This window comes from Setaria italica, chromosome I (genome assembly GCF_000263155.2).
Source record: "Setaria italica strain Yugu1 chromosome I, Setaria_italica_v2.0, whole genome shotgun sequence".
In the NCBI taxonomy this organism is placed as follows: Eukaryota; Viridiplantae; Streptophyta; class Magnoliopsida; order Poales; family Poaceae; genus Setaria; species Setaria italica.
Window position 1 is genome coordinate 3,657,245 of NC_028450.1, and position 11,964 is coordinate 3,669,208.

General features: G+C 41.7%; 1 protein-coding gene and 1 pseudogene across 1 annotated transcript; both read right to left on the reverse strand.

Moving 5' to 3' along the window:
* Positions 1 to 2,941: 2,941 nt before the first annotated feature.
* On the reverse strand, positions 2,942 to 4,552 carry LOC101754515 (annotated as a pseudogene).
* Positions 4,553 to 6,389: 1,837 nt separating this feature from the next.
* On the reverse strand, positions 6,390 to 10,130 carry LOC101754920 (receptor kinase-like protein Xa21). Its single transcript, XM_022826251.1, has 3 exons — positions 9,129 to 10,130; positions 7,076 to 8,618; positions 6,390 to 6,769 (listed from the first exon to the last, which is right to left on the reverse strand). The coding sequence occupies exons 1-3, from the start codon at positions 10,128 to 10,130 to the stop codon at positions 6,390 to 6,392; spliced, it is 2,925 nt and encodes a 974-aa protein (XP_022681986.1).
* Between the last annotated feature and the right edge of the window lie 1,834 nt (positions 10,131 to 11,964).

Here is an 11,964-nt window from a genome sequence, read left to right on the forward strand (position 1 = left end):
TTATAACAGCGTTTGCAATTGGAGCAATTGTGCACATGAACCGTAGGCCTTGACATTAAAAGTCTCGAGTTGATTAGGTTCATTCATGGACCTTATGCCAGACTTGGACAAGAAGAATCGGTCCCAGTTTCTGGCTGTTCAAACAAGGCTCAGTCTTTCGCAAAGGAGATAGCAATAGAGAAGACAAGAGGCTCCATTCTTTCAAAAAGAAACACAAAAGGAAAAGGACACACAATAATGTACTAGCTAGTGAGCATTTCAAAAGAAGTGGGCGCCAACGTATTCAAAAAAGAAAAAGAAAAAAAAGAGAGAGAACAGCTTTCAACTCTTGGTAGTACTACTGTTTTTGAAGCATCTCTTTAGGATAGGCCCTGTCGTCAACACAAGAATTCCATAGGATTCCTATTGGAATGACTCTATATAGTTTATGTGGAATTCTTAAGAAACTCTAGGTTTGCATAGACCATCATCACTTGCATAATTGCATTTTCTTTTGCATGCTGTCAGCTCCCTTTGCAGATCATTAGGCTACTACTACTGCCCTTGATGTCCAATTTGTCAAAATTTCATTCTTCTCAACTTTAACTCCTAGTTCACTTGTACAGGTAATAGCTGTGGGATGCAAAAGCTTCCGATTCCTGTGTTTCTGCTTTTGCCGTCCACTGTTCTGTGAACACGCCACTAAGGTGTTCCTCTGTTCGGTGGCGAACAGGCTACACCTTTTTTTATCTTCCAGCCTGCATCCTTTGTATCTTCTCTTTCTGAAGATTGTGGTCTGGCGAGCACCACTGAGCCTCAGACGAAGAAGAAGCGATGTCCTGTACCGGTCATATTTCTTTGCACTGTAAGAGTAACGACCAAGTATTCAGCTTCTGCACTGTAATAAATAATTGTTGAACAATGTGAGACTTTTAAATGGAATTTTCCATCGTTCGCTGTTGCTGATTGGAGGGGCAAGCCGCCCGACTTTGCAGGTATCAAACTGCTGACGATGGCGATCGTTCTTGTATTTACTTGGGTTGAATGCAATTTTAGCCGGACCCTGATATGCTCCAAATGTCAAGTTAACCATTAATTCTGTGTGTTACCCCGGTAATCTACGAACGGTGTAATATAAAAACAAACCATTACCTTTGCAACCCTGAAGAGAGAAGACCAATGGAACTGTGTTCAATTTCGTGCTCAAGTCAACTCTGAAATTGCATTTGCTTGCGTTGCCTGCGATTGCAGAGTACAAGGCAGAGGCACCGCGGACAGCCAATTAAAGAATGCTTGCAAGTTAGAAATTGATAAATGACTGCGGGTGCTTTAGACCTCTGAGACATCCCTATAAAATAAGAAAAGGGGCCTGGATACATGAAAGTAAAATTCTATGAAAATATTCACCAGCTTGGCAAATCGAATCAGATCTCTTTATGAAAGTGTGAATCGTTATCGGGAGCTGCGACCTCATGATGCCTGACAACACAAGTAACAAATGCCTAACCAATTGACCAATACAGTTTTATAGTTAGAAAAATGGGACTTTGTTCGTAGTTGAGTTGAGGAGATAAATAGAGGCCTTTTTTTCCAGCGGAAGGCATGAATGAAGTGATTCGGCCCGACAAAAGTACAGTAACTTTTCAAAATCAGCCCAAATAGAGACGATCTGGTTTCTTTTTCCTGGGCCAGCCCATGTCTGCGTCACCGTTGAGTTAACCACGACGCACCTCCCCCGCCACGCCGTCCCGTCGATCGCTCCGCCGCCTCCGTCCGTCCACAACCACGGCACTACGGCAGCTACCACGCCTCTCCAGGTGGCGGCCAGTGCTCAGCGTGGCTCCTGCCTCCGCCAGTCTTCTCCTCCCCAAGGCCACATCTACTTCCAACTTCCAAGGGTTTGTACAAACTGCATACTGCAGTAGAAAACCTCTTTTGCTTTTACTTTTTAGACTAATGATGAAAGAGTGCAACGCGCCACCGACTTCGCTATGGATTCGATGCGCTTCTAGGTCTCTCTGTTCAGCCGGTACAGTTGGTTCCACCATTGGTGTCTGCCTCCGACCACACACTTCGGAGTTCACGACCAAGGTAGGCGTCTCTTCCACTTCAAGCGATTCTCTGTAGTTTCATTTTGCATTTTTTTTGGGAGGCGTGTTCATAAATTTTGGAAGGACCAAAAAAATAGTTGTGGATCGAATGGAGGGATTATGACTTGAAGGAGCGAAATGTGCTAATTGAGAGAAGTTTGCTTATACATTTATGCTCATGTGTCAAAATAAAGCAATATCCTGACCAATACTTCGTCAGAAGTGCAACAGTCTTGTTTCAAACAAGAGGAGCCTTGCCTAGTTTTTTTTTTCTTTTTGACAACATATTAGAAGGAGTAGGAGATCTTCCGTTGTTGCAATAATCCCTCTTCAACCTGGTTTATTGTAACACTGCAAAGATGTCATGCAAAGGAAAGACCATGGAATACTTCAGTGACTTGAGGCACCTGCTTGGAGTGAATCCCTGCGAAATCTATCTCTTATTATTTGCAACTCTTTCAGAGTATCTCCAATTTGTGTACGCTCTGTTGGTGTCTCCTTTGAACATGAAATTCCAACACGCAGAATAGATGTTATGCAAGCAATCTTCGTATCTCTAATTCTGTTGTAGTCTGAGGTTATATTTTCGATGTCATCTGGCCCTTGTAGCAAGCTTTGGTCAACAATGTTAGCCACTTGGTCTGGAACTGACATTCTAACATATTTATGAAGGCTGATATCATCACCAAATTCACTGTCTGTTGGTCTTTTTCTTGTAAACATCTCCAGCAATAGTATACCCCGTGGACTGAAACCTCATTGCCCAATCCATACTCTGAAATTTACATGAAATTGTGAGAAAACAACAGAATGGGTTTTAACTATGTCCATGTGATGATTATACATAACTGCTTTCCACAATAGTTAACTTTTTAGAGTAAGGAATTAATGGATATGTTGTTACTTTTGCATCTCAAAGTCTCACATTCTGCAGCAAAACTTTGAGGTGCCCCGTGCTGTAGGAGATTGAGCACCTTGACAGCAACTGTCACTAGTGAATTATTAATCATAATTTTCCCCTTGAACACCGAGCCAAAGCTCCCTACTCCAATGAGGTTTTCTGAAGAGATTGCACGGGCCAATTCAGCAGATGAAACCCTCATATGTTGCTCACCGATTGTTGATGCTTCTTGGAGGTTCAGCTTTGTCTTCTTTTTCCAAATGAAGAATACAAACAGTGCAAACATACCAAGTAAACATGCACTGCCTATGGACACTGGTAGTATAAGCCTCAAAGATGGCTTCTTGGTATTGTGGCTGTAGCAAGGAGGCAACTTCAACTGAGGGATACCGCCGCATAAGCCATAATTTTCTAGGATTGTGGCAGAAGATGCATTTTTGAAAATTCCATCTTTTGAAACTTGGCCTTTAAAGTTGTTGAATGAAAGATTGAGACTAGAAAGATCTCTCATGTTAGCAAGGAACTCAGGGATGTTCCCAGACAAATTGTTGTGGGAAAGATCTATCACCAAAAGGCCTTTCATCTGTTCTACTGATAGTGGAATTGTTCCTTGAAGGTTGTTATGTGATGCATTGAGATACTGCAATGACTGGCACGCTCCAAGGGAGACTGGAATCTCTCCAGATAACTGATTACCTGAGAAATCTAATTCCCCAAGATTATTGAGATTACCTAGTTCTATTGGCAAGTCCCAGTTAATAGATTTTTTCGGATGCGCATGTAATCAGACAGTGTTTTTATAAAAAAAAGTTCTCTCGGTATTGGACCGACAAGGCTGTTGTAGGAGAGGTCTAATCTTTGCAAAGGACATCCCATAAGACTAGGTATGCTTCCATTAAGCATATTATCATCAAGATAAATTGTGCTTAATTTTGTAAGGTTGCCAATGGTTCGAGGGATGGATCCTGATAGGTAATTCTCTCCAAGGGAAAATGCACCCAGTCCCTTCAGTTTGCCCACTGAGTTCGGAATAACACCCGCTAGATAATTTTCTGCTAGAGAAAGGGTGTGCAGATTGACCAAGTTTGTTATTTCTTCGGGAATCTTTCCAGTTAAGTTATTGGATTCCATATTAATATGCTCCGCATTTGTGAAGAGATTGCCTACTGAACTGGGTACCTCACCTTCAAACATGTTATTACTCAAATCCAAAATCTGCAGATCACTACAACCGGCCAGTCTATCCATGAAACCCCAGTCGGCATCTCGTGTTGCTTGGATCTGATTAAATGCCAAGTCTAATGAAGACAAGTGAATTCCTAGGCAATTAGGAATAATTGTTCCCGTTAATAAGTTATGCACGGCTTCAAACATTTGAAGCATAGATGAATTGCAGAATATGGGGGGAATGGGGCCATGGAACTGATTATAATCTATGAGAAACATCTGTAGATTTGGAAGGTTGCCCATATCCTATGGAAACTTGACCGTCTACTGAAGATTCGCTGGTCAGCGAAGGAGGATTACTTCCAAGTGCCGACATCACAGTTATATGCATGGTGCATAGTGAGACAGTTCGCATGGCATCTGTGAACCATAACTGTAATTAATGCCTCACTGATTGGGCGCTTCGTGCTTGTTATAATCTGATAATTTTGATAATTTATCTTTGACAAGTTAATACATACTTTGCCTGTGGTAGTTTTCTTCTATGCATATATATCTATGTATCCATCGAAGAGCTAGTGTAGGAGCAGGAAGATCCACGAAAATGCCCTTCTCCACATAATGAGATTGTCAGGTAGAAATCACATTGTCATCCTTAATTAGTTTGATGTTTAGAATCACATAGGCTTCTCCCCACGTTCTTTAATCTTTAACATCAAAACTCTTTGATGGGAAATACTTAACCTCACTGATGACATCAATGTTTCAAATTTTAAATGTTACTTTCGACCCTAACTTCACTCGGTTTTAAGTTTTAACAAGGAAAACAAAGTAAAAGTAATCATTTGTAGATAGTAGTAGTGAGCTTGCAAGGTGTTGACTCTATTCAAGTATTGAGTCCATGTGTATCGTGTATAGTGATAAAGGTCCTTGAAAGTTGAAACTGGCAAAGCTGATGTGTCCAATTTGACGGCGAAAATGATAATCTTATCAGGTTGTGTTGTCATTTTCAACTTACAGTTAGGCAGTGCTATTGTCACCCTGTAGATTGCAAGTACCGGCAGCGAACATGTCAATGACATTGAGACGCACCAGGAAAAACGATGGAATTTGTTTGTTGTTGTTTCCCGGCAGGTTCGTGTCTGAGATTCTAGCAGACCTTTGCGGGCCAGCATCTTCGGCTCTTATCGCCAGATGGCTCTGTGACATTATGAGCTTCGACAAAATATAAAATGTCTGATAACATGGTGAGATTCTTAAACTCTTTTTTTTTGAAAGGAGAAATTCTTAAACTGCATTTGGCTCAAGAGTGAACTTCGGGAGCCATTGGAACTTCTTTCTATTTTACAAAAGAGTACAAGAGAGTACAATACAGGCCACTGCCAACGATTTGCATTTGGGCTTATAACACGTGTTTGGCCCATCTAGCATTGTAAAGTAGTACGTATTTGCAGCCTAGATTGAAACCCAGGCAGAAGGACAAGCTCAGGCCCGTTTTCATGTTGCTTCATCTCTGCGGGCGCGCGGTTTGTTCCTGGCCTGGCGGCCGCCGCTTCCCTTCCCCTGCCCTAGGAGGGCTCGCCTCTCTAGTTCCTCCCTCTGGCAGCAGCGTTGCTAATTCTAATGCGCCATCGCCTCCGCCACCCACCTCGTGTCCAAAACAACTGGAGGTAAACGGATCTTCTCCTCTCTTCTCGTTGTAGGATTTTTAAAGAACGAAAGAACGTTCGGTTACAATGCGGATCTACCAGGCGCATGCAGACAGATGAATGAGCCTAAGAAATTCTCTCTTAGAACGCACTACCAGCAACCAGAAACAAGCCTGAAGAAAAGAGGCTAGCTAGATTACAGGCCTGTAGCCGGCCACCCAAGGAGAGCCAAAAACTTGGCACCTGCACTGCACCACAGTCGTGCTTGCTGCTGAATTTCCATGGCTAACTGTCCATACTGTCTTGGCTGTTCCCTGCTGAAGACTCTTGAATTGCGCTCCTTCCATACAATCCAGGAGATTTGGTAGATTATATGGACTACAAATTTAAAATATTTGATGCAGCAGAAGGATTCCAAATGGGAGAATTAAACCAATTCGAAATATAAACTTGGTATGATCCTCCCTGTTTGGCTGTCACAAGCAGTCCATCCATTAGCCTTCAAGAACACAAACGAACAAGGTAGATGCAGGTTCCAATGGATGACTACTCTTTTGATTGTTAGCCACTGTACTACTGTATCTCAAGTTCTCAAAACACCTGTTAGCTGCCACGAATGAGCTTCTCCCTATCTACCAACAATTCTTTCAAAGCATCTCTAATCTGCATCCTATCTGCTGGCAAATCTTTTGAACATGAGATCCCAATCTCAAGAGCTGAAACGATGCAAGCAATTCTCTTTTCTCTGATGGTCTGCTGGTTGCCTCGTGTCCTTCCTTCATCATCCTCTGTTACTGATAGTAAGTGTTGATCGATGACGTTGATTGCTTGATCTTGTAATGCCATCTCCACATACTTATGCAGATTACAACCTTCTGTAACTTCGCTGTCTGTTGGCCTTTTTCCGGTGAACATTTCCAGCAACAATATGCCGAAACTATATACATCACCTTGAATTGAGGCATTATTTCCCTGTCCATATTCTGCAAATCATGAAATGTAAGGGACTCCATAAGTTCCAATGCAAGAATTATAGCACACAAATAGTGGTGATGATTTTTTTTGTGTATGTTGTTATCATGCTATTTCTGTAACTTTTATCCATAATTATGCTTTTCAACAGGAAACACCAGCATTTTTATAGGACTTTCATCTTCAGTAATATGCACCTTATCAAATTGTATACACAAAATGATGGTCCATAAATAATATACAAGATAATTCTTCAACGAAGCAGGGAAGAAGACAGTGGAAGGAAATAACCATACAATAAGAAATAAGGAGCAAACCTGGAGCAGCATAGCCAATAGTCCCTCTCATAGCAGCCCAACCTGTTGACTGCTCTAAGATGTCACTGGAGTCCTCATGCAGAAACCTTGCAAGCCCAAAATCACCTACTTGAGCAACCATGTTATTGTCGAGGAGGACATTGGTTGGTTTGAGATCACAATGAATAATAGGAAAGGGATTGTGGTGGTGAAGATAATCAATTGCAGAGGCCACATCGATGGCAATGCTTATTCTTTGAACAAGGTCTAGCACCTTCTTTTCGCCTTCCATCTCTGGATGCAGGTGTAGCCATTCATTCAGATTTCCATTTGGCAGAAACTCATATATCAGAGCCTTGAAATCGTCACCTCGAAAATCAGTGCTTGAACAGACTGTCAAGACTTTCAAAAGGTTCCGATGCCTAACATACCTCAAAGTCTCACATTCTGCATCAAAACTTTTAAGTGCCCCTCGCGTTTGGAGGTTGAACACCTTCACAGCAATAACTAACTGTTGATCATGGTTTGTCATTCTTCCCTTATACACTGACCCAAAGCTCCCTACTCCGACAAGGTTCTCAGATGAGAAGTCATTTGTTGCATTTACTAATTCAGCATAAGAGACTCTCATATGTTGCTCAGTGAGTAGTGATTCATGTTTTTCTTCTCTTCTTGTCTTACTTCTCCAATGTATTATTGCAAACAACACAACCACTGAAGTGAGAAATAGTACTCCAGCAACAATGGAGATCACCATGGTTTTCTTTTGAGAATGTGTATTGGAAGGATGGCTGGAGCAGAGTGGCAAATTTAATTGAGAAATACCCCCACACAGGCCATTGTTGCCCAAAATTGAGATAGCTGTTACGTTAAGAAATATTCCATCCTTTGGCACCTCACCCTCAAAGTTATTGAATGAGAGATTCAAATTGGTAAGGCCTCTCATATTCCCAAGGAAATTTGGGATTCTTCCAGATAAATTGTTATGGGAAAGATCAAGCTCTAAGAGACCATTTAGTTGCCCTAGTGATGATGGAATTACACCCTGAAGGAAGTTCCCAGATATAGACAGATGTTGTAAGCTCTGGCAGTTACCAATGGAGGGAGGGATCTCTCCGGATATATTGTTACTGGAGAAATCAAGTCCCGCAACATTTCTGAGGTTGCCTACTTCAGAAGGTAAAGGTCCAGTTAGCAAATTGTGGTCCAAGATAAGGGAATTAGATAAGGTAGAGACGAGAAATAGTTCTTTGGGTATTGGACCAGTGAGTCTGTTGTGTGAAAGGTTCAGGTCTTGTAAAGGACATCTGCTTAGACTTGAAGGTATGCCTCCACTGAGGGAATTGCCATCCAGACCCAGTCTAGAAAGTGCTGATAAATTGCCAAAAGTTACTGGGATAGACCCTGACAGATTGTTATTTGATATGGATAGTGCATTCAACTTCTTGAGATTGCCAATTGATGATGGAATATTGCCTTCGAATAGATTGATGTCCATGCCAAGCACGTTCAAGCCGATCAAGTTCCCAATGCTTTCTGGTATCTTTCCAGTTATATTGTTAATCTGTACATTAAGGAAAAACAGATTACTGGAAAGATTGCCTATCAGATCAGGTAGCTCACCTTGGAGCTTGTTTTCACCCAAATCTATCAATTTCAAATGACTACAGTTTGTCAGACTTGACAAGAAACTCCACTCAGCACTATTTGTAGCTTCAAGTTGATTCTGTCCCAAGCCGAACACTGATAAATTTTTCTGTCGAAGTCCAAAACAATGGGGAATCTTCCCTGATAAGAAGTTTGTTTGCATTTGAATCATCTGAATCGAAGAGGTATTGCATAAAGCTGGTGGGATATCACCGTGAAATCGATTGCCATTGACTAAAAATAGTTCCAGATTTGGGAGTCTGCTACCCAAGTCAAGTGGAAAAGAACCATTTAGGTGATTGAATTGTATGTTGAAAATTTCAAGGGAGGAGATGTTGAATAATGAAGGGGCTATAGAACCTTCTAGTTCATTGTTGTCTATATAAAATTCAGTGAGGGCGTGGAGGTTTCCAAGGGAATTTGGTACGGATCCTACAAGTTTGTTGAATGAGAGAGAAAGTGCTTTGAGCAACTTGAGGTCTCCTAGTGATTCCGGGATGTTCCCAACCAAACCATTTTTCCGAAAATCTATAACAGTTAGCGAGGAGAGGTTTCCCAACCAAGAAGGGATTCTTCCTGTGAGGTTGTTGTCTGCCAGTTGAAGGAAACTAATAGATGAAAGGCCTTGCAATGGCGGGATGCTACCTGTTAGTTTGTTTGAACGGATGCTTATGTAAGTCAATGCTGAGAGGTTGCCAAGTGTGCTAGGAATTGGACCCATCAACTGATTCGATTTTAGATTTATCTTGCCGATACCTTTGAGTTCACCGATCTCTGATGGGATTTTTCCTGTGAGGTTGTTGTATGAGACATCAAGAAGGTTAAGATTCACGAGGTCGCCAATCTCCGAAGGGATGCTTCCTGTGAGATTGTTATTGCCGACATGCAGTACCTTGAGATTTTTCAGTGATCCCAACTGGTGTGGTATCTCCAGTTGCAACCTGTTGCTGGAGAAATTCATTGTCTCAAGGAGCCTGCAGTTTGAGAGTGATGGAGGAATCTGCCCTCCAATAGAGTTCTCACTGATGTCTAGATGCTGAAGGTCAAGAAGGTTACCGAGCTCCGGTGGCAGGGCACCAGACAGCCGATTTTGTGGCAGATGGAGCTGTGTCAAGTAGGTGAGGTTGCCGAGTTCAGGTGTGATCACGCCAAGAAGGCCGAGCCCAGGGAGGTCCAGTGCTGTGACCCGGCCGCTTAGGCCACATGTCACGCCTCGCCATAGGCATGTAGCAATGGACTGGTTGCCCCAGGACGCCAGCGCTCTTGATGGATCACTCTTGATGTGTGACCTGAAAGACAGAAGCGCGGCGCGGTCGGTTGCGCTGCTTGTGGAAGCTTTTTGGCTATCAGTCAGGGACAACAGCACTGGCATGGCCTCCGCTGAACAGCATACAATGAGAAGGATGGTCACAAACAATGGTAAGGCCATGGGTCTCAGCATTGCTGGCTGGCTGGTTTTGATTTCTGTTTTGGTGCACTGCCGGTTTAGGAACTGAGAGGCTGCTGTGTTGCCGGATTCAGGCTTTGGATGGGAGAAATGATGTGGTGTTTCTTCTGAATATAAAGAGGGAGGCCGATGCATGTTCAATCATTGTGTGAACCATCAAGAATTCAAGCAGTCGCATTTGACCAATAGGCAGGCTTCAATTTTGCAATACAGAATCAAATTTCTTCCATGACTAACATCTTGGATATAAACAGGACTTGCATCGGGGTTTTTTTTTTTTGTTGATTTTCCTTCTCCAGAAACCCTTAATGATAGACATGAGAGAAGCATATTGTTAAAGATTCATAATCTAGCCCATAACTGGCCAGGTGCACTAGCTAGTGTCAACGATGTTCATATACATATGTACATTACAAGTCGAATAAGTTATAGTATCACATCTCTAATTGATTCGAGTATCAAAGGAGGTCTAAAAATATCAAAACAAAATCAAAAGCATTAAACTACACCGGTAATGGCGGCTATCTCTCAAGAAAGGAATGAAACTATCCAGCATACTGATCATGCTGCATTTGACCAAGCAACAACTGGGCTTAATAATGCAACCAAGTACTATATACTTATTGGTTTGCGCAAGTTTACAGAGCAGCACGCCACTACAAAAGAAACGCAAAACAAAATAGCTAGCATGCAATGTATGTTTAGATAAGGAAATAAGAAGGCAAAAGGACTTATGCAGCCTCGGTCTTCGTTGGGTGATGAGCAAATAGGCAATAACTCCCTTTTGCCAACCTGCAAAGTATTTGAAGGAATGGACTGAGTATTCACCTACACTACCGGAAACCTTAAATTTACCGGGTGTTTTTTTTCGGACACTCGGCAAACAAGCTCTTTGCCGAGTGCCAAGCCAAAAACACTCGGAAAAAAAAAATACTCGGCAAATCGGGGCTTTGCCGAGTGTCAAAAAAAACACTCGGCAAACCACCCTCTTTGCCGAGTGTCAAAAAAAACACTCGGCAAAGAGGGGGCGTTGCGGCAAAGAGGGGGCTTTGCCGAGTGTTTTTTTGACACTCGGCAAAAAAATATTTTTTTTTCCTCTTTTCACCTTGAATTTTTTTCTACTCCCCACATACAACATGTGGTACTCCATGTTAAAATTTGGTATATTTTTGGATTTATTTGCTATATTTATTTAATTAATTGCATTTCAAGGAAATTTTTGGTATAAGTCAAATTTGAACTGCAAGTGATTCAAATTATGGAACAAAATGAGTAGAAAAATGATATTCATGTTATTTGGCCTAATTTGAGACCTGACCCATGAAATAAAAAAGAAATTTCGAACATCTTGTTTAGGAAACACGACCATGAACGTGTGGCAGTAGTATTTTTAAATTGTAAAAAAAACAAGCAAAGTCTGAAAATCATGAGATTTGTAATTATGTGATGATATAATACGTGGAAGCTGTGGAAAAAAATTGAGAAGGTTTTGCACATTTCATCATGTACGATAATTACAAACCGAAGCATCTCAGAAGAAGAATAGTAATTTTGAGAAGGATTCGATAAAATTTAGAGTCGAAGTGACGGTCGAGTTCGATTTGACTACAAAACTTTTTGTATAGTCAGTAGAGAACATATCTTATTTCGTGTGAAAATTTGGTATTTTTTTGAAACTGTTGGATATTTTTAAAAAATTTTTAAAAAAACTTTGCCGAGTGTCCTAGGGTAGACACTCGGCAAAGAAAAACTTTACCGAGTGCCCACCTAGGACACTCGGGCGACCCTTTTTTTAACCCTACCGGCCGGGGCCCGG